The sequence below is a fragment of the Astyanax mexicanus genome, chromosome 6, assembly GCF_023375975.1.
Source record: "Astyanax mexicanus isolate ESR-SI-001 chromosome 6, AstMex3_surface, whole genome shotgun sequence".
Classification (NCBI taxonomy): domain Eukaryota; kingdom Metazoa; phylum Chordata; class Actinopteri; order Characiformes; family Acestrorhamphidae; genus Astyanax; species Astyanax mexicanus.
The window spans coordinates 41,204,284-41,227,974 of record NC_064413.1 but is presented as its reverse complement, the minus strand read 5'-3'; the positions used below and the strand labels follow the sequence as shown (position 1 = coordinate 41,227,974).

At 35.9% G+C, this 23,691-nt stretch overlaps 2 protein-coding genes across 2 annotated transcripts in view; one reads left to right on the top strand and one right to left on the bottom strand.

The window, feature by feature from the left end:
• Positions 1-11: 11 nt before the first annotated feature.
• On the bottom strand, positions 12-8,107 carry ndrg1b (N-myc downstream regulated 1b). The gene is made up of 14 exons (XM_022673560.2): positions 7,945-8,107; positions 6,904-7,009; positions 6,502-6,622; positions 5,828-5,890; positions 5,647-5,707; positions 4,621-4,707; positions 4,176-4,232; positions 3,678-3,781; positions 2,979-3,041; positions 2,825-2,876; positions 2,676-2,723; positions 2,448-2,483; positions 2,273-2,324; positions 12-933 (listed from the first exon to the last, which is right to left on the bottom strand). The coding sequence occupies exons 1-14, from the start codon at positions 7,993-7,995 to the stop codon at positions 713-715; spliced, it is 1,122 nt and encodes a 373-aa protein (XP_022529281.1). The 5' UTR covers positions 7,996-8,107; the 3' UTR covers positions 12-712.
• Positions 8,108-12,888: 4,781 nt separating this feature from the next.
• ptp4a3b (protein tyrosine phosphatase 4A3b) overlaps positions 12,889-23,691 on the top strand; it is a 35,364-nt gene continuing 24,561 nt past the window's right edge. Inside the window, exon 1 of the mRNA XM_007249706.4 lies at positions 12,889-13,008. The gene's annotated coding sequence lies outside the window, so the exon portion shown is untranslated. The remainder of the gene's footprint in view (positions 13,009-23,691) is intronic.

Below are 23,691 nucleotides of genomic sequence, written 5' to 3'. Positions count from 1 at the left end.
AGACACAGGCAAATGTTTTAATGTTATTTAGAACTTTAATTTCTGTTGCAACTGGTACAAATGCTTTATACAGTTATACTGTTTATACATGGGAAGCTTTTATTAATTAGATTTATACAGTAGAAAGTCAGTAGGAAGGTACTGTAAATATAGCATTGGCATAATGAATGAATGTAACATATTTTTTTTTGTTTAGTTTCTTCACTAAAGCATAATGCAAAGTGCTGTAACATATAAAAATCCCCCTTAACTTGAATTCAGCTATAATACAGTGAGTAAATCTCTTTTTTAAGGTTAAATGAAGTTATATCCCCAATATACACATCTTATACACATCTTTCATCCTTCACAGACACATATCATCACACATTTTTACAACCAATACATTCAAAGTGCTTTCAGTTCGTCATATATTAATACAGTATATTAATACAGTGTTTCCATAATATATGTAGTCATACACACAAAAATACATATAAAAAGAAATCTCTAAGCTATGCTCTCAGTGGGTGTTTGTGCATGTCTAACTTTACTAAACTAAAACTGCATATATCACTTCATTTGAGGCATTATATATTTGGATTAGGGTGGAATTGAGTATGAGGGTGGGTGGTCAGGTGGGTAGCTTGTGGTCCTCAGCTCAAACAGTGAGGGACCTGTGGAAATAACAGCACAGGCAGGTGGTAGGGTATAATGTTATATTATGGGGTGTTCAGCAGGACACCTCAGCGGCCTTGATCATTGCTGGCAGGCCTGGTTCAGCACAGCTGTTGGAGGCGCTCTCCATGGAGACGTCTGTGTGGGAGCGCCCGCGCTGCTCATCACCGGTGTGTGCGCGGCTGCGTGTGCGGTTCCTGCTGGCCTCCATAGACGAAACACTGGTTCCAGAGGTGGTGCGGGAGCGGGACAGACGGGTCATGCCTGCAGAAGACACTGAAAAAGAGGAGATAAAAGCAAGAAAAATGAAGATGAGGTAACAGTTTAAGTCAACACTGTAATTCACAGGCTTCTACTTGTTGAATCGTGATGCTTTCTTATAATAATAACTAATGAATTCCTTCCAGTATCTACATTACTTTAAAGATACATTGACAAAAGTATTGGAACACCTGCATATCACTGCTGTCCAATGAAGAACAAGTATCTCCATTTTTGATGATTTTTATTTTACTACATTTACAACAATTTAAACACACAAACTGTCTTAACATTTCTTGAAGAACGGACCAATAGAAATTCTTCTAAATTACCTAAAATAAAATCGTTTTACATTGACTTCCATTAAAAGTGATTAAAGTTTTATCTATCTCCTGTAAAGTTGCTGTTTTGGAGATACATGTTTTTTTATTAGACTGTGACAATATTCATTGATTCTTCCTAAATCAAAGGTAGGAAACAAGAGCTTATCTTGCTGTGATTTTATTGGAATTACTGCCTCTACTGTCCTGGCTAGATTGGTAAAAACTTGGTAGCACTTTAAAAAAAGGCTTCTTTATAAAGGGGTTTATAACTAGTTACTATAGAGCAGTTTATTAATGGTTATTAATTACAGTAGGTTATAAAACATTAATAAGCAGTTACAACACATCAATAATAAGGGTTACAGTGGCCTTCAGTGTACCAAATAGTAATTCCACATTCATTTATACTGTTAAACGGCAGATCTTACTAGATGCTGTCTTTTTAAATGACTAAACCGACTTTCTATTTTATTTTATTAAATATGTTAAAAAAATAATTGTCACCATTGTTCTTTCTATTTATGTGTTTATTAAGTGCTTGTTAATGTTTTTAAAGTATTTACAAATTCTGCAGGTTTAAAAAAGAAAGGTTTGGAGGAAATGAAATGTTTGATTTGTGTTTAGGACAATACTGATTTAAAAATAAAATTTAGGAAAGAGCCAATTTTATGATTGTTATTCATTATATTGCAGATTTAAGTTGCAGAATTACTGTCATTTTTAAAAATAATATCTATTAAAATTACAATTAGAATTTGTAGTAACTTTTATTATCAAACATGAAAGCTTTTTAGGTAATGATTTAATATATAAATCTTAAAAATGTAGGTGTGTTATATCAGGCATAAAATGGATGGACAACAATTCTGGCCTGTTATTTTGACTCATTAAAGTAGCCAACTGAACACCAGTCCTGATAGGCGCGTCTTTTCTAAAATGTGGTTTACATTCTATAAAGACTGAATGACAATTTCAGTGTAAGTTTTAACCTTTAATATTTTAATTTAGTCGTGTTCCTACAGTACACTTACTGTAGCCCAGTCCTTGGATGAAGTACTTGAGAGCCTCTGCCAGTTTAGCAGGCTATAACAAAAAAGAAAAAAAACCCAGATTAATTCAAGCAAATATACACAGGATCAGTTTAAAGGTTACTGTCTGATTAAAATGAAAATGAGAAAGAAGAGAGAACTCTTGGTGAGTACACACCTGATCTACCTGGGGAAGACCACCACAGTCAGCCATCTACATGAGGAACAATAAGAACAGCAACATGTCACATACAACAGGCTTATCAACACATGCAGGTGGAGTAATAAATATATTTTCCCTTTAGCATTTAAAATATAGGCAAATACATTAGATAACTTTAAAATGCTCCTTTTAAAAATTGTATTAGGTTAATATATAAATGCTGAGAAAACATTGTTCAATAACCTTAAGGAAGGTGGTCTTTGTTGGGTTCATTCTTGAGTTGCAGTCAACCTGTAAGAAAAAAGTACCATTTATAACACTATTTATAAACAAACTGTATATATTTAATTACTGTATGTGTTTTCTGCTGATTATAGATCATCAAAACGTACCACAGCATCAACTGCAGGAGAGCTGTCTCCCACCACCAGAAGAGCTGGGCACCTACAGCAACAGAACCAAGCGTAAGTGACTGAGGGATGTGGAGGAAATGACATGGAATGAAGGTTAAACAGTAACAGTGATTGTGATTATGTCTTTACTTACTTTAAGGTCTTCACGTTAGCATTTCCAGTTGGGGCAGGTCTCTCAATATCCAGATTCCGTCGGCTATGAAATATAGAACAGAACTGGTGAGAACTGGTTAGCTTCTCTAAGCTTTTCTAATCTATACAGAAGATCCAGACATTTAACCTGTAAACGTGCCTTGTCCTGTATACAGGCTACAGGTGTAGGTGATACCAAATCCTTTTTTTCTGCAGTAAAATCACTTATTTACATTCTGAAAATCTGAGGGATTTGAAATCTCCTACAGGACACTTGGAGAAACTACCTGTTCATTCTCTACTCCACTTAATAATTTCAGATCAGTAACGGGAATTAACCCAAATTCTGCATGTTTGAATATAGACATAAACACTAGACAAACATAATGAAACTAAAGGTTTGGAGGAGATGAACTGGTTGATTTGTATTCAGGATTTGTATTGATTTTAAAATGAATTTCAGGAAAGAGCAATTTTATGATTTTATTCATTATATTTTGACATTAGCAGATTTACTTAAATATTGTTCTATATTTGTTATTACAATTACAATTATCATTTTTTTAGTGAAAAACATGAACCCATTCAATGTAATGCTTGAATTAAAATCCTCAAGATTTAGTAGTGTAATGTTTTAAAGCGTTAAACCACAAAAAAATGAATAACGGATGCAAATATATGATCCTCACTACAGTGATACCTGTTGTAGGACTTGACAAACTGCTGGAGGTTGGTCTGGTTAATGCTGGTCGTGATGTGATGGCGGAAGGTCGCAATGAGGTCATGATTGTTCTGAATCTCCTCCTGCAACAATGTCACAATGCATTTAATGTGATATTAAGCATTTAACAACTACTGAAACAATGAATGAACTAATCAAACAGCCAACAGAGAGAGATTTACCTATTATGATATATATATATATGTGACATTGTGGTTTAAAAAAGGTTGTCTCTTTTCCTTTCGGCAATAAATGGTCACTTTAGACTGCATTCGTAACAAGATAATGCTAATCTTTCAATCATGCATCTGATTCTTTAGTTAAAATTTTACATGATCTTTTGTATATGCTTTAGTAAATATATCACTTTTATTCATTTTTTTAGCACAATTAATTGAATATTGAAAAAATGGTAAAACAAACCAAAAAAAAAAAAAGTATGAACTAATATGTGTGTACTATATACTGTGTTTTTACCTTTCCGAACAGGTGGGAGATGACAATTTCAGGCGAAGCATGAGCCAAGCCCGAGAGCTGTGGAAAGAGTCATTTAGTCTTTAGTGAGCGGAGTACAGTATGAGTAGCTTTGATCAAATACGAGAGTTTATTAAAAGAGGTTTAGCGCTGCACTCCTTTTCTAATCCCCTAAGAATGAAAATCTAGGATTAAATCAATGTGTCACAATAAGCCTAGTGACAAAGTTGCCTGCGTACTCTTGATAAGCATAGTAACACTTTCTTAGAGCTGTTTATACATCTTGTCAGGTCAATTGGCTCTTAATGTGCACCCACACAATAATAAATGAACATTGAATTCTACTGTAATTACAGTTTAGAACAAAAACACAAAATAGCACATGTGTATCACATGAGTATTTTAATCCTATAGTCTGAATATGGAGTGAATGAAGCTGTACTGGTACCTTGTGTGCTGCCCAGTCCATCCACCCCTCTGCCTGAGCGTTGATGTTGATCAGAACAAGACCTTCAACCAGATCAGGGTGATTCAGCTGGAAGAGATATAATGCAAATGTACAAGGCACGTGAATCCAGAGTAGCCAATCAATCATTAAATCAATCAATCATGCCAAATTACTGCATATAATTTAGTATGTTAAAAAGCAAGTCTGAAAAAAAATGTGTCTCTCCAAAGATTTACAATGTAGGAAATGTATTCAATATACAGCTTAGAAAAAAAAAAAAAGAAACCACTTAAAAATGATGCGTTTCTTTGATTTTACAAACTGAAAACCTCTGAAATATAATCAAGAGGAAGATGGGTAATCACAAGCCATAAAACCAAGCTGAACTGCTTGAATTTTTGCACCAGGAGTGGCATAAAGTTATTCAAAAGCAGTGTGTAAAACTGGTGGAGGAGAACATGCCAAGATGCATGAAAACTGTGATTTAAAACCAGGGTTATTCCACTAAATACTGATTTCTGAACTCTTAAACTTTATGAATATGAACTTTTTTTCTTTGCATTATTTGAGGTCTGAAAGCTCTGCTTTTTCTTTTTTTGTTATTTCAGCCATTTCTCAATTTCTGCAAATAAATGCTCTAAATGACAATATTTTTATTAGGAATTTGGGAGAAATGTTGTCCGTAGTTTGTAGAATAAAACAACAGTGTTTATGTCACACAAACATAAACCTATAAATAGAAAAAATAGAGAAACTGATTCAGAAACTGAAGTGGTCTCTTAATTTTATCCAGAGCTGTATATTCATATATTTCAATAAGTGAGTATTTCGAGTAGAAGTTAGCCCTTAGTAGAACATTCCAGTGGATTAATGGCCTGCCTGCCAATTATAATGAATAGGATTATGCCGCCAGTATCAAGTATCAACGTACTGCTACATAGCAAGAATTTAACTGAGCCATAATCCTGGTTTAATGACGGCTGAGAGCTGAAAAGCATCACAAAGATAGACAGAGTTTCCACTCACAGCAAAACGTGCGAGGATGTAGGCTCCAGCCCCGATGGCCAGTCCAACAATACTCGTAATACTGTGAAAAAAAGAAAAGGCAGATTTTAAATAAAAGAAGAAAAACTTCAGCTTTAATCTTAACAGGCGGTGTTATAAGGTCGTTATAAAAAGCATAACCTGTCATGACTGGGTCACTTACTTAAAATGCTTGAGCACAATAGGCAGGGTCTCAGCGAGCTGATCCATTGAGGGGTAAGTGAATCTATAATGGGAGAATAGAAGAATTCCAGTGGTTAATTCACAGTATAATCCTGAGTGCAGGACCACAATGACAACAGGCTTATCTGCTGAGAGCATTCTCTGATCATGTGTGTGAGCTACAGCTAGAAATAGAGTGCATGTGGATTCCAGGGAGGGCAAAGTTGATGGAATGATGGTCTATAAGCTATAGCTCACTAGTAGACGGGCTGACAGTCCAGGTCTCCAGATGTTGGTTTAGCTCTAAAAACGTGAAGTCTGCCCCTATATTCCTCTGCTTGGCTGCGTTAGTGTAGCAGATGCTGCATCTGCCCAGGAACAGATGGCAGATCAGACACTGGTGCCTTGCTGAGCTCTGACTCTGACGCTTAGGCCCTGGCACCATGACACCATGACCTACATTCTATCTGCCTGCCAGGGAGTGCTGAAGATTAGTGAGATATGTTGTGTTTTTTTTTCGGAGCACGAAGATGCCTATGGAGCGAATATGAAGTATTAAAGTCTGTGGAAAAGCTATGGAGCAAGAATTTGGTCTGGTTTTAAGATTAGACTAAAAATCTTCCAATCTTCCCAATATTTTCCATTCCTTAAAATGCCTTCTTGCCTCACACTCACCCAGTAGGAAGAGTGCTGGCACCTTCTTGCTGTCCAGGCGCGTTGACGTGGCACACAGCAAAGTGGCGCGTGATTTCTTGCATGTCCTCATGGCTGAAGAGAGTGTCAAAGCAGGTCTTATCTGCAGAAGGATATGGGAAGTTGTTATAAAGCAACAAATATTGCGTATGATGTTATAATTGAGAATTCTAACAGAGAAATTAAGCCCTTCCAATCAATAACCATACCGTATATCAACGATTTCTTTATTAAATGAGTAAAATAAGTCTAAATATGTACAAATAAAGTACAAATACTATGCTTTGATGTCAAGACATGATAAGATCTCAAAAGTTTTAAAGCAGAAAAACTCAAAATCTCAACAAGCAACACATGGAAGGATAAGAGGAAACAGTTTCTTACGGTTCAGTCCGATGTCGTGATAAGTAAGGATGACGGGTCGGTTCTCCCGGACAACACCTGTCAAGGTGCAGTGTACTGTCCCAAAGGGGGTTTCAACAATTTCCTCCTACAGGAGAAAAACAGGCGGTTAGAGGTCCAAGTCGCAAGATTTTAAACCATATAAAAAGAAAGAAACTCTGATCTGATAACACAGCAATGGTTCCTGTTTTTTTTCAGGTAGTTCAGAATAGGGGTTGGTTATTATATATGTGGTACAAGTTCTTCATGTTCACACACTCAAATCTCAAAGAATCATTCATTCTTAGATGCTTTAGAAACCCATATATGGTTATTCTGTGGCATAGCTCAGAAGCTCCAATTCTGGTACCTTTATTCTTATCCTTTGGCCATACTTTATCTCAGCATCTGCAAAAACAACCTTTGTTTTATACCTCTGGCTATGCTCACGCCTGAAAATTCCCTGTTCAAAACAACTTTTAACTTGGCATTTTTGCCAACAAACAAGAGATAGATGGTGATACAACAAAGTAAATTCATCCAAAAAAAAAACAAAAAAACAAGTTCTATGCCGAACACAAGGCTTTTGCCATACACACTAGCATTTTCCATCACTTTCTTCTAACTGTATGGCAGTCAAATTATGAAAATTACTTAAATATACCACATAAAATTATATATACAGTACCATCTTCTATGGTAATATAACATCTCCCCTAGTAGTCAGTTAAATATGCATCTGTGGAAAATACAGGGCTGTGTTTTAAACTGTGTGCAATCCTCACAATGAGAAAGCTCCTCTCGTTCACACAACAGCACACAATCAGAATAACACCAATCCTGATAGTTCTCACACATCTCTCACTAGAAAGTCACTGAAAGACTGTACAAAATAGTAATACATCCTACAGTCACAGTATCCCAATCCAGAACACCATCCAGAACATTACTACAAACTCAGCACAGCATCAGATGCAACCCATGACCAACCAATCAACACAATGAACAGTAATGAACGTAATAAACAGTAAACTAAGTACTTACAGTGACTTCAGTCTCAAAGACAGAGTCGTACTCAGAGTCCTCCAGAACCATGTTTGCTCTGTGTGTAGCAAGCGGATGAGTGAAGCTAGAAGTTGCTGTATAGATAGATGCTGTTCTCTCGCTCTCTCCAGGCTCTAAATCCCAATGGCCAAACACACTCTGAGCCGGATTTTATATCCCTCTGTTTACAGTGTACCGTAAGCCTCCTGCTCCCAGCATACCTTGCATGTTGGCCAGAGGAAGGTAGCCTAGTTCTTCTGGAGAAATCTCCAAATTGGATCAGTCTGTCAAACCATCCTGGGCATCCTGCGACAGGGCACGTCTGTGTTTTTCTCCTGCCAATAATACTGGAGCATGGCAGGTCTGCACGACTGGAAAATTCTAGAATTTAAATCACAATATGGAACTATACTCTAATATACAGTATACATAGTGATAATTCCAATATCAGACAATATAAAGCCACAGAAACACTGCCAACAATGCCCATTATGGATTTCTGTACCTAGTTCTATAAAATTAATGAAACATGTTAATCACTGAATGCCCATCAGTGACAAATGCTGTAAATAATGTGTATTGAAATTTTAGAAATGTATTTTAAAATTATGTAACACCTATATATTAACATTTTCTATCACAATATACAGCTCTGGAAAAAATTAAAAGACCACTTCAGTATCTGAATCAGTTCCCCTGATTTTGCTATTTATAGGTACATGTTTGTGTAAAATGAACATTGTTGTTTTATTTCATAAACTATAGAACATTTTTCCCAAATTCCAAATAGAAATATTGTCATTTAGAGCATTTATTTGCAGAAAATGAGAAATGGCTGAAACAACAAAAAAAGCTTTCAGACCTCATATAATGCAAAGAAAACAAGTTCATATTGATAAAGTTTTAAGAGTTCAGAAATCAATATTTGGTGGAATAACCCACCAGTCTAACAAACTGCTATTGGATAACTCTATGTCACTCCTGGTGCAAAAATTCAAGCAGTTCAGTTTGGTTTGATGGCTTGTGATCATCCATCTTCCTCTTGATTATATTCCAGAGGTTTTCAATTTGGTAAAATCAAAACAACTCATCATTTTTAAGTGGTCTCTTATTTGTTTTCCAGAGCTTTATATTAATTTAAAATGTGATTTATTGTCCAGCCCTATCTGATGTTGTTAGAATGGGTCATTATAATACATACCTTTGACTGAATATATAAAATGTGTTCAATTAATTATTTTAAAACAGTGAAAGAATTAGTTACTGTCATGCAGAAAACATTGTATTTCTCGTTTTTTTACCCAATGAAATGATGATGAAAATACATTTTAATGTTAATACAGTTCATGTTGGAGCATTGCAATTGGTCATTTTATTTTAAAATGTGATACGATATATAGAACAGCAGTTTTACATATTTCAAAATCAATTTTAAAAAAGTGCAAGTTTTTGTGTGGCATTGACAATGTGTAAAATGGAAATTCCTAAAAAAATAAATAAATAAATGCTAAACAATGCTTCAAGTCTGAAGTAAAATGCAGGCATCCCATTAGACAAGAAGGGAAACAGTTGTATTTTTACATTTACTGTCTTCTTTTCATGTACTGTATATTTCAGACAACATATAGTTTACTTCATTTGGACCTCATTAAATGTGCAAGAATGGATTGCTCACATTTCCTGGAACTACAAATTGAAGGAGTCTTCTTTAAGCTATGGGCTTTATTAACTTTATTACACCCAACACATCACATGACTGTGTTCTCATACCCTTTGAAGTGGTGGACTATGACTATGCTATATTGTGTAAATTACATTACTTACTGAAAAGGGAAGTGTTTCTTACAGTGTTAATCCTTTAAGGCTTCCCTAAAACACGGAAAAAGACACAATACAGAAAACAACATACCTTAAGACAGATCTTTGCCTAGTACAGTTAATTTGCAAAGAAAATCATCCCAGTGGCCCTAAAGCAGTTCTATTCTTTTTCATGTCAACTACAAAATTCTATACAAATGAATGTATGTAGTGTAACTGTTTTTGTTATAAACCAAAAAAGAAAGACTGTCTCAGTTACAATCTGTTTTGGGATAATATGCCATTTAAATATTAAAGTATGTATGCACATACATCTTATTACATAGTGGAGGAAAGGCTAAATCACCTTCCTATGAGAATTAAAGTTGGCTTTGCCAATAACATACTGTAATTGATTGAAATTCACATTTAATTGATGGAAGAATATATATGTCTCAGATACACATACCTGTAAATCAACATTCTAACAAAAAAATAAAAGTTTAGAATCAGAATGTTTGTAGATAATCGTGATATCATGACCTATAACATTACCTATAAGCCTCATGTCCTCACTGGGGTGACTTTGGCAGTCGACTTTATGTATTGTGTTTTCATGACAACACAAATGAGATTTCCTTCAGTCTCCTTGTCCAGAGCTTGATAATGAGCTTCTCATGCACCCACTGGCTTTATTCCCAGGCTGTGCATCAGCACTTGTAATGCTGTGCCATCAGGAGCACATTTTGTTTGCTTTGTAAAAATGAGACAACAGAAAGCTATCAGACTAAAAGAAATTCAACTACTTGTTATCTATGTAGTTAAGAAAACACCATCATAAAAAGTAGGCCTGGATGTATATACAATGATGTTCATTAGGGATGCAGGATATTTTAAAAAATACATTTTTACAGTTTTTTTTCTGCGAAATGTATAGCAATACTAAAAAAAGAATACAGGTATTTTTATTTAAACCAGATTTCTCTAGAGGTTTATGATCCAACATGTCATACTGGATGTCTGTGTATCTGTGTGAAGTAATATAAATTATATTTGTGAGGTATAGTCTTTCTTTGGTACACCAGAGAGAATAATGCTCATATATGGTCAATTATTTATAGTATTGTTCCATTAGTATTGCACATTATTTAGCGTAACATTTTTTTTATTAATTTGACATTTCTCTTGACAATGCACTTCCCATTATGTGACTATAATGGTTATGTTGTGCAGTCCTAATGTAAACTGAAAAATATTTTTATCAAACACAACCTTTAACTAGATTAAAGGCTTTACATATATAAATATTCAGTCTCACCAATTTGCTTACAACCTGTACACTTGAAACACCTCCACCTATTACCTTATTAATAAGCTGTGAATGGGTATGTTTGCGTATGAATACCTCATAATGTGAGTTCACAAGGTACTCCAGCAGGGCAATAACATTTATGCAAATACAGAATAGTCTGGGTGTTATCCTGCTCAGTGGTGTGTGATGATCCCAGATTGGTGACCATCACTATATCACTAGAAGTACTTTGAAGTACTGTATGTACTATATAGCTGCAATAACTGTTTGCAGAGCGAAGCTTGGTCTGAAATTCAGATCCACACAGTTCAGTACATTTCTTTACATTACAGGACTAAGACACTGCTTTGTCATTTACCTTAACAGGCCATTGGAAAAAAAAATCTTCATGACCTGGCTGGCAGGCCACATAGCCGGTCAATGACCCAGGCCCATCTGCTCTGTGACATATGCAACTGTCTGCTGTCATCAGGTAATGACCTGCACATGTCAGCCTTAACCCAGACAGCAGATTTAACCCGTAAAGCCTGATGGCAAAAATAGGACACTAACCTTACACTGTACAATCTCTGTCCAACACCAAACACCTATAACTTACTTACATATTTACTCATTATTCTGTATGGTAACATACAGCATTTAAATATAACATTTCATTTGGCCACGTGCTGTTAGCTTATGACCTATAGTTAAAATTAGCTGGTGATGCGTTCAGTGCCTCATTGGCCTGTTTCATAACACATTTGCTCCTCTAGATGGCGCAGCACCGCAGGTTTTTGCACTCTTTCTCTTCTCAATGAATCAAAATAAAACTAATCAAAATAAAAATCACAATCTATAAACAGATAATGAAGGGAATATAGTCAGTGTTATTTTACAATTTATTATTTAATATTTACAGTTTTAAGACACATTTGCCATGTCAACCCTGCCTGAGATACAATTAATCAATTTGTAATTCACTCTCAATAAAGAAATTAATTTTGGATCCGATTTTCTGTCTGCTTTCTCTTATTAGTTGTGATGAGAAAGAAATAAATGTTCTTGGAGCTGATCTATTTACCTGATACTATGCTATACTATACTATACTATACTATACTGTTTCAATAATAATAATAATAATAATAATAATAATAATATTTTTTTTACTTCATTGAAGATTTTCTAAAATAATATTATTTAATATAATAAAATTTTATTAAGTAAAGCACAAATGCAATAACATAGTATTAAAATGAACTATAGTGACATGCATACAAAAACAGCAGCATACGCAGAACAAAAGGATCACCGTGCCCCGCCCACTAGCCACGCCCATTGAATAAAAACAGATTTAGGAAACGCACTTGCCAATTCCTTTGTAACAAAATTCTTCTAATAAACATTAACCATGAAAACCATTTATTTACCAATAATTATGAAGTTCACCAACTGTAATGAGTTTATATATGATCCGCTCTAGAACAGTTAGGGCATTTTGGGTCAGTGTTTTATTTTTTGGTTATGTTCATTTTAAAGAGTTTAAATTTAACACTTCCTAAAAACTGTCTAATAATAACTTTATTTTTGTTTTAATTTCACGTTTCATACAAATGACAATATTAAAAACATAAAACTGTAGAATATACATAGATAAATAAATACGCATTAATTAGATTTATAAATATAGATACGTAATATTGACGGGTTAATATATAAATATTAATAATAATGGAAGAATTAGCACTAATTAAGTAAATATAAAGTAAATCACTTTAGCTCAGTTAGTCAGCTAGTCTTCATTGGTTGGACATCTGTCCCCTTGCCCCGCCCCCCGGTTCCGCCCCGCCCCCCGGTTCCGAGCCGGAGCTGATGGTGACGCTGCGTCCCCATGGAGACCGCGCGGAGGGAGAAATGACACACTGGACCTGAAACACATGGACGGAGTTCGGTAGCGGACCGGCCGCGGAGACCCGTGAGTACCGGAGGGAAACGCGGGCTGTAAATCTATCAGAGCGCGGTGCGGGAGCGCGCGGAGAGAGCGGGCTTTGTTCGGGGCGGCACGCCTTTACTCAGAGCGCGCTCTCTCTCTGTCTCCCTCCGTAACTCTCTGTCTGAGAGCGGGGCGCGGGCTGAGCTCGGCCCGGCTAACCAGCGAGCTCAGGAGGGGGGGTTAGCCCGGGGGAGCCGCGCTGTGTTGGGCTGTGCAGAAGCTGCGCTCAGTCCGGGGCGGTGTGTGGTGTTAGTGGATCAGGGCGGATAAAAGCGAGTCTGAAACGCGGGTGTCGAGCAGTTTCACATTTCAGTACAGTGTAGTAGTGAATGCCTGAAGCAGCAGGGAAAATCCAGATCCAAAAAGTAAAAATCCACCCCGGGATTTTCTTGTAGTGTAGATGTTCTTTATTTATATTACATTTACCTATAATCTCTATATCTATGGAGCCACATGTAAAAACAGTAAGTTATTGTTATAAAGTGGATTATAAGAAATCTATAAACGATTTATTGTTATTGCTTCAATTCAAATTGGTGAGACTTTAGAAAAGTATAAGGAGATTTGTTTTTGGTTTAAATAAAAGTCTAACAATATCAAACAAAACCCCCCTGCAAACTCATTTACTAAATAATCAATGTAATCGATATGCGTGGCTAGTGGGCGTGGCACGATGGTACATTTATTTATTTGCATTGCATTTTTTGGTATGAATGTCATTTTAATGCATAATATGTTATTCTTTTTAATGACATTTAAGAAAAATGTTCTTTTAAAATTCCTTACTGTAGGATTGCATATGCATTTAGCATTAATTACTAGTCTGTATCAATAAGAGAACAATATTTAATCCTCTATGGCGTGACCATCTTTTGGTTATTACACCATTCCATACTCTTATTTTTTATGTATTTATTTTAATATTTTTAATATAATGTTACAATGTACATGTATACATCCAATATAATAAGATATCCAAGTGTGTCTTAAATAAAAATATGTATATGCAAAAATATGTATAGAAGTATAACTTATTTGGCTGTTTCTTGTTGTAAGCTTACTAAAACAAGATTTTTTTTGTTGTTGACTTTGGGCAACATTATGTAGATCACTTTTGTTAAAATCATTATGGTTAAGTAGTGGTGATTTATATAAACAGCTTGTTATCAAAATAAAATATGGTCTGATAGTGGTGATTTTTTTATCTCCCCAAAATGTATGCAATAGAGGGTAATACACAACTACAGTCCTTAAATTAAATGTACTTTATTGATCATTATTATTATTAATTTCAGTTAATAAGATCTTCTCTAATCCAATCTTATGGTTGTTTTGTATCTGTCATAAAATCATTTCTCTCCATAAAATATGTGTTTAAAAACCAAGCCTATCTGAACAGCAGTTAGAAGGAAATCCTGGAGTGGATTTGTGTTTTGTGGACCTGGGTTTCCCCTTCAGGCTGGGAGTGATTAAGTTAGCCGGCTAACGGGAACTATTGATGAAAGTCCGTTTGTTTGCGCTGTTGTTTAGCTAAACACAGCTTACAAACATAAACTCGGTGCATGTTGCAGAACTTTCTAACAGGTTTCTCCACCAGAAAGACAGAAAAACTCACTTTAAGCTCGCATTAGTGTTTAAACGTTGCTTTGTTTTCTTTGAGGAACTCCCGGCATATTGATTACTAAGCTAACAGATTGCTAGCTCAGACCTTTTAGTGAACATATGAGTGATTGAAGGGCTGGCGCACTTTTTCTATTGTTATTAATTTTTTAGTTGAACTGGAAGATATTATATAAATACTTTGCACATCATGTTGGACAGGTTTATAATGTCTCTTTTTAAACATGTTACAGCCTAGAGAAAAGAAAAAGATAACTTTTACTAAGTTAAAAATGAAAGTACAGAGACGAAATGCAGCTAGTAGATAAAAATCTACTATCTACATTTAAACCTTCACCATAGAGGTGTAAAAACAAGCAGTTGAGTGGCTAAATGTATAGTCTTCTATTTAATATGTTTTGTGATTTATATATTGTTTCTGTCCTGATACAAAGATACATGAGGATGACTATAGCTAGGTCTGTCACAATAATTACATCATCGATTTATCATACAATAAAAGGACATAACCTAAATAATATTTGATAATCATGATATCAGTCATCTATTGTGTCTATTTGAATGGTTGTTTACATATATGTGTTAACAGTACTCCATACACACAGTGTGGACTGCAGAAAAAAGTATACATTTACCCTGTTGTCTTCAAAAGGCCATAATTGCTTTGTCACGCTATTATGTTATCAATATATCAGTGGCATGTAATGATCTTAATGATCTTAAAATGCTAATGATAAAATAATAATTTATTTGATGATATATCGTCCACAAAATATTGTTATTGTGACAGGCCTAACTGTAGCTTGTTTTTATTTTACACTGAATTGAAGTTGGTTGAAGGGATTAATAAAATATATGTTTAAATGTGTCAAATTTGTAATTTAATACAGTTCATATCATCAAAATCATAAGTAATACTAAAGTTTCACTCATTTGACAATGAGTGATAATATCCCAAAAATATATTATAGTAGTGATTTTAGTGATAGTGATTAGTGATTTTGAGTAAAATATGACAACGTAAACAGAAAAAAGTCAGCATGTGTTCGAGTTAAATTCTATTACACCATCCTCTATTTCAGCTTTTGAGCAACCTTAATTCTGAGGCATTTTCCTAATTAAGTATAAATCTAACTAATAAACACAAGGTAGGGCTAGGCATTGACAAGAACATTCTGATATGGTTCGATCATTGTTAATAAGTGTATAAAAAAGTTAATTTTTTATCCAATATTAACAGTGGGCTCTAACACCATAGTACAACATTGTACGTAATAAACTACTCACTGACACTGTCTGAACTGTGAATACTGAACTGGAAAGTGCCTGTGTTTGCTTCATATTGCACAACATGCATTCACATTACCAGTGATGGGACATGGGGTTCTCAAGGAAACAGTGATGATCGCACTATTTTTGAAATGACGCTGGTGCTAACAGTGAACACAAACAACAGTAGCAGCAATTAACGGGCTGTTCTGATTTGATCTACACCCAGGTTCAGTTTGCATGACAGGTTCTTTCAGCATAGGTATTTAGGTGTGGGTCACTAGTCAGTGGAAATGATGCCTAAATGAACAAATATGGATTTGTAACTGCATCATGCCTTATTGTTGAAAATGTATTATTTGATTCAGTCTAGATCTATACTGATTTATTTTTGTGGAATTTCTTGGTTAGAGAATTCATTAGGTGTGCATTGAAAGGTCAAAATTGCACAGCGTTTGTCAGCATCATGCTCAGTCTTGTTGTTGTAAACAGCAGCTACAAGAAAAGCTTGCCTTGCAAGTCCAGTTAATGTGATACCATAAACAGTACAGTAGGTCAATAATGATGATGATACTACAATTAGCTATTGAATGTCTTTCCATTGGAACATCTGTCACCTTTCGTTTTCCATTCACTCATCCTGTGTTTTAGAGGCAGTGCCCAGCTGATTAGTCCTCAGCTGTGATCCAGGAAGGTGTGTGGTTCCACCGCTTTCTAATCAGGCTGAGCAGGAAGGGCTTGGGCAGGGACGGGTTTCCTTCTACCTGCTGCTCGCGCTCCACGCCGCCATGGGCCCCCGCCTTGGACTCCGTTCCGCCGGCCTGTGGAGCCCGAGTGCTGGAATGTTGGAAGCGTTGCTCTTGGCACTGGACGTAGAAGTATAACCAATGACGTTAGCTGCCACCATGGGGCAAGGGGTGGCTTCCTATACTGACTGAACGCCTGCAAACTCCCCTTTTATTAGGAAAATGTGAGCAGGGTGAGGGAGAATTGGACGTAAACAGAGGTGGAATATGGATGGAGGATAATAGGGGTGGTAGGGGAGCACGGCAATGCTGGCACTAAATATTATTAGTGGACCTTTTTTCCATTACAAACAGGCTGTTTCTATGCTGTAGGCTATGTGGACAGAGCAGGGATGTGAGGAGAGAACAAATCCAATTAGAAACACAAACAGAACTACAGTTCTGGGAGAAATTTGCTAAAACAAAAAGCTACTTGGATGTTTATGGCCAGTGGTTTAAACTAACTTTATATAGGTTTGTGTATTATTATTGCATCAAGGGTACGCAGGATATAAGAAAAGTTGAATTTCATAATTTATACAATGAAGGCATTTAAAAGTAAAATAAAAGTAAACAAAGGAATAAGTATGCATGAAAAAGCTGCAGCATGTAACCAAGATTTATTGTGCAAACACTCATTGTAGTAAAAACAGTTAAAGAAAGAGAAAACGAGAATTCTGCATTCTAACCTAAGAAATGCAGCCTACTCAGCTGTACTCTAGGATTTGAAATGCAGCTACATTAGTACTTTATATTTGTGCTGTTTGTGCTGTGTGAAAATTAGGCCACTTTAAATTCCATTTGGCTGCTTTTAGTTGCATACAATGGTATTTTGGCATGTAAAAAGCACAGACTGAAGAATAATTTGACAGAATGAACAGTATGCTGAATTAAAAACCTCTCACACCACCCAGAACTAGACAGTATCTATTGGTTCATCTGTTAAGATATATTTTTAAAATATCAGCTGACGTAAAAAGAAGGCAAAATGGAATTGCTCACTTTTTATATGACAGCAGTGTTGTCAATTCATTTTTTTAACCCAAGATTATGACAGGCAGGCTCTGACGTCAGCAATTGATGTCAAACATGACTTCACCATATGATTTATGGATTGTTATTAATATAAATTCCTCTCAAGAATCACTGCCAGGCCAAGAGATTTTTTTTGCAGGGCATGACTGTGTTACTGAGTGCTCTATAATAGCATAAGCGGTCACGGTGCCCTGAGCAAGGTCTACCTATAATTGGGTCGTCCAGTCACAGGGTCACCCTGCTTGACTTTACTCTGTCAGGCAGGTCCTGAAAGGATTAGATTTTCTGCTGCGGTAAATGAAATAGTTAAATTTAGCCATGATTCCCTGAAGAGCAGTTTTCCACGCTCCAAAAAAAAAATTGGCATTTAAGATCACTAATTGAATACAGATATCACAGCAAGAGAGCTCTGCGATATGCACGCACATGCTACAGCAGGAAGCACATTGTTTTGAATGGGAACGTTTTTGTGGGGTGTGAATAGGTAGCTGGTTCATTTAGTGGGATCTGCTTTCACTGTGCCTCTGCTGCAGACAGTGCACGTGTGCTGCTCCGCTCTAAAAGACGCCTGATGTTCAGCTCACTTTTTGTAAAGAAACAAACAAAAAAAAGATTCTCCATCAATCACCTGCAGGATAACAGTTGTTTATTAGTTTTTGCGAATAGTCACTTTAATTAGAGGCACATAGTAATAACAAAAGCATGCATATTTAAGCTTTCCTAATTATTTCAGCTTGGTGGTGAAAAGTTTAAATAATGTTTACCAATATTTTATCATTCATGTTATCTTCTAAAATTAGCTGACTTCATTCACAATAGCTACAACAAGTGATGCATGAAATTTGGTATAAACACTAGTAATTTCTGGTTGGCATGTCTGAGTAAATGGGAATTGTAAGGAGTCACAGGAGTTGTGGACATGCTGGACAATAACCTGATAATCCCCTGTAATGTTCTGTGAATAGTCTGCTGAATGACTGCTGTACCAAAGTGCATTGTGATGGTGTGGTTTAAAATGGCAATCTGTAAGCTGCACTCTGCCTAATGATCACTGAATGTCACAATCACTGAAAGTAATCAGAAATATCATTTTTGTCATAATCACACAGCCAGTGTGTGTGTGTCTAGGTGTGAGCAAAGGCCTCAGCAAGTACTTTACAAAAAAAATGTAATGTATTATTCTGCAATTTTGCAATTTTTAAGTGTATTGGTGTTCCGTTTAGCTTCAGCTTGGACATTATCTGTTGCTGGCTAATTCCCTTTGACTTGGTGGGGAGCACAAAGTTTTGTTGTCCTTGTGATTGGTCAGTGCGCGGTTATATTAGCGCTACTCAAGATTAGGACCAACTAGTGTACATTGAATGGGGAGAAATACAACTAAATGAAATACTGGAGTGTAATTAATTGAGGTGTACTTTATACATACATATTGTGTGCCCACAAGCACAAGATAAACATAATTAAAAAGACATCATGAATTATTGTTCCCTGGGGCTCAAACTGTTTAGACCATCTATAAGATTAAAGCTGTATTAATATCACTCTACTGCTACAGGAGCAGGGAAATCAATGTGGACACTAATGGACTAATGTATTGATTAGTAGATTGTTGCTGCTGACGAGCAACAGTATGCATAAAGTAGTATAAATCATAACTCTTGTAATAAAAACTACACACTAAACTAGTGTAGGAATAGTAGTTGTTGATGTTAATACTAAGACTGATATAGATAAAAACTGAACCTTTTTTTTGTTGTTATGGATCAGCAGTATACCTGGGGAAGTTGCCTACAGTAAAGCAGTGAAACCCGCAGCGTGTGAAGGGCAAGATGGATTCAGTCAAGTATCAGGAACATCTAGGAGAAACCGTCATGCCTTCTGTGAGAAACTGAAGCTTGGGCATCAATAGACCTTCCAACAGGATAATTATCCCAAGCATGTCTAAAAGCCCACTGTGGCATTATTTTAGAAGCAGTTCTGAAAGTTCTGGAGTTCTGCTTTAAACCTAAAAGGAACTGCAGGTCTTTGTTCAGGAACAGTGAGCTATGATTCAGAAATGCTACCAGAAGCTAGTGTCTGGCTATGCATCACGTTTACAGCAGGTCAAAATAGCAAAAGGTTGCGCTACCAAGTGCTAAAGATGCTTTTCATGAAGGTTTTGAATAATTCAGAGATTGCAGTGGTCATTAAAAGAGGTCTTTTGATTTGAATGTGGAGGAGAAAACTTGCTCTGTTAGTTGTGTTAAGATATTTAAACTATTTTATTCGATTGATCTATTGCAAACAGCTAAAAGGTAATACATTTTACAAAAAAATCCAATCTTTAATGTGGGTTGCATACATTTGATTGCAGCTGGGGAATTTTTAACTAATTGATATTTGTTTTCACATGGGTTTCTGCCGGAAAGATGTAGGTGTAAAAATGAATGCAGAAATTACGTGAATGTGGTACTATTTGGGAAGATGGACACGTTTAGACAGACAAGACTGATTCATCTGATTGCAGTGACGTTTTTGGCCTGTATTGATTGACATCCAAATGATAACATTGGAGACATGATGAGCATAGGCCCATCAAGCGATCAACCAAGCAAGAATGAGAGATAGAGAGAGAGACAGATTTAGCCAGTGCTATAGAAATCCCTGCAGTAAGCTCAGAGAGACACAATGAAGGGAAATGCTTCCTGTGGGGATTCCGCCAAGTTCCACCATCAGTGGGGTCAATTCTATTGTGGGAATTGTCTTCTTCAAGCATCATCTGAACTCATCCTAAAGTAGAGCTCCAAGCTCTGCCTTTAAGATAAACACAGGGATTCGCAGGGGCATTGGGAAGCCCCAGAGCGCCAGTTAAGATTTTTCTTAGAATTAAAGAGAAAAAGGGTAAAACATATTACTCAACATTTTGTCCTAATTTACCATCATTTTGCTAAAAGGTGGGGTCATCTTGGATCGGAAGGCAGGAGGAAGTTTTGTATGTGAAATCCATGTGTGTTCATAAAGTTAAAAAGTCAATTGCAAGCCAATAATAGACAGCAAATTGATTTTTTTACTGTCTGCATTTTTATCAGAAAGCTTATCATGAATCAGTCTAAAGTCAAAACAAATAGCTTTGATTGTGCACTAGATGCAAATGCCAAGAAAGCCTCACTGGGGGAACTCCTGAAAAGAGCTGTTTATATTTGTGTGTGCGGATGCACGTAGACGAGTAAGATCAATGGCACTGACAGGGACTGACATGATGTAGTTGTAAATTATTCAGCAGTTAATTTTGTTTGCTCGTTGGCTGAGTTATAGCAGAAAATATCTCTACTACAGAGAGAGCCTGTTCAATAAATTTTCATTGTTGCTGCTTTTTGTTTTTGTGTACTGTGTCCATAAAAAGTTAGCTGAAACCTAGCTTTTACAAATATTGCCAAATACCAGCCATTTAAATGTGTCTCAATTCAACACTTTTAAAATAATTTTCTTGGTAAAAACTGTGAAATAAGCCCAAAACAATATGCTTGATATAATGGCACACTTCACTCATTCAATCTTCTTGTAATTTGTAAAAAGAAGTCGAGCTGTTTTCAACATTTTAAAGAGCATTATATGTTTTGTCGTTTGAGGCTCTTAATGCTGTGTTGGAAATGTGATAAACATAGTACTTATTCCCAAGCATTAGTGGGTTCTGTGGCTCTGGGAAAGAGTGGTTATTTATGCTGACATGACAAAAGTCATGGAATACAATGGAGGATTTAACCAAGACAATTAAACACCATTTTCTCTGGAACAAGATCTGCTAAGGTTGTAATAAATATTAATGGAAAGTTTAGTGCTTTACAGAATATCATATTTTTGTAGAATTTACCATTGTGGTTTTAAATACATTTGGGTTATCATTCCATAATCCTTATGAGTTGCATTGGAGGCATCTTACAATATTACTTAATAAATTAAAATGTAAGTCAAAATAAGAGGTGTTTTAATGCATTGCATTTTATATGGTCACTGTCAAGCAAAAACGTCCAATCTTCATTTTTTGTGTTTTTCATGTTTTGGTAGTGGTCAAAAGAAAGTCTATATCCATCTACTTCCAAAATTGGCATTTTGAAGATATGAGGTTAATGCATGACAATGGGCATATATTTACGTTTATTGCTGTACAGTGAAATATAGGGGTTAGCCTAGGGAGTGAGGGTGGTTTGTTTTTACACACCTTGCGTGCAATGACAGACAAAAATATTTCATCCCAGATTTGAGTGGCAGAAGGCAGATGGGCCTGACACTGGACTCCAGCTCTCTGAAGGAGAAGGGTCAGCAGAAGTAGGGCACTTTCTTAAAGGCACATTTAAAGACCAATCACTGCAATCAGTTTGTACTCTTTGATGAAAAGGTACTTACTTTTGTGTCAATTGAGCGTTATTTGTACCTGGATTTTTACAGTTCTGAATTTGTAATTTACAATTTCCACCTACCAGCTAGAAACTCTTGTTCCACAATGTTACCACTGCTGACAGAGTGAAGCCTAACACATACTTGCTCTGAGACACACAAAGCCAGCAAATCACTTCTTTTCTAACCCCTGCTAATGCAAATGCAATGTCATCAGACAGCTAAACAGCTTAGACAGAATATAAGTTGCATGGCATGTGGCAGCAGTGGCCTAATTGTTAGAGAAGCAGTTTTAGGACCGACCGGAAGCTCTCTGGTCCTGCTTCCATGAGCACCCAGCACCAAGTTGTGCCCCCAGTACCAGGGTAAATGCCTACTGTCTCAAGTGGTCCTCACTACCAATAATCACAAGTATGTGTGGGCTTGAGTTTTCCTAGCTACTTTCCTAGTTAAATGAGAAGACCACGTTCTGTTGCTCTGCTTTGGCGTTTCCATATGGGATGATACAGTTGGTCTTAAAACATGATGATAAAAAATCATAGTGCTGGTTTGGTTGGGCACTTTTCAAAGGAAGTAGACATGTCCTGTAGTCCTATAGTGCAGTTAAAGTTCAAAGTTTAGAGACCACCTAAAAATTATGAGTTTCTTAGATTTTACCAAATTGAAAACCTCTGGAATATATTAAAGAGGAAGATGGATGATCACAAGCCATCAAACCAAGCTGAACTGCTTGATTTTTTGCACCAGGAGTGGCATAAAGTTCTCTAAAAGCAGTGTGTAAGACTGGTGGAGAAGAACATGCCAAGAAATGGCACTGTAATTAAAAACCAGGGTTATTCCACCAAATATTAATTTCTGAAATTGACTTAAAGCTTTATGAATATGAACTTTCATTTTCTTTGCATTATTTGAGGTCTGAAAGCACAGCATTTTTTTGTTATTTCAGCCATTTCTCATTTTCTGCAAATAAATGCTCTAACTTAGAATATTTTTATTTGGAATTTGGGAGAAATGTTGTCCATAGTTTATAGAATAAAACAACAATGTTCATTTTACTCAAACATGTATCTATAAATAGCAAAATCAGAGAAACTGATTTAGAAACTGAAGTGGTATTTTAATTTTTTTCCAGAGCTGTATATATAATGGGGGTCGCTATTCCATATAAAATACTTTTAAAGGTATCAACCTTTTAATTTTTAGAAACGTTCCATACCCCTAGTATCTCATTTCTAAGGATGCACTGGTGTATGGATCCTGGGTTTATCACAGTATCCGATATTACATGTTTATATTTGCTAATGCTGATGCCAATAGGCACATTTCTAACTTATAGAGAGAATAGACACCCCAGTATAAATAAATACAATCTGAATTTAAAACTAATAAAATACATTAAAATTAGCTTCAGTTAATGCATTTTAAAGTAGTACAGCCAGTTCTGACCAATTATAGTCAGGGTCATTTGGTTCTTTTTCATCGTATAATAAATACATCAGCAAATATTGGTTTGAAATATCGGCCAATATTCATGGCATCGCCCGATACTGATATAATTCCAACATCATTGTGCAGCCCAGCT

Excerpts from the sequence above, each read along its gene's own strand:
- ndrg1b (XM_022673560.2), bottom strand. The coding sequence starts at position 7,995 with ATGGTTCTGGAGGACTCTGAGTACGACTCTGTCTTTGAGACTGAAGTC. Across the intron at positions 5,708-5,827 it reads ATTGTGCTCAAGCATTTTAA|TATTACGAGTATTGTTGGAC; the intron begins GTAAGTGACCCA and ends TTTTTTTCACAG. Across the intron at positions 3,042-3,677 it reads TTTGTCAAGTCCTACAACAG|CCGACGGAATCTGGATATTG; the intron begins GTATCACTGTAG and ends TATATTTCATAG.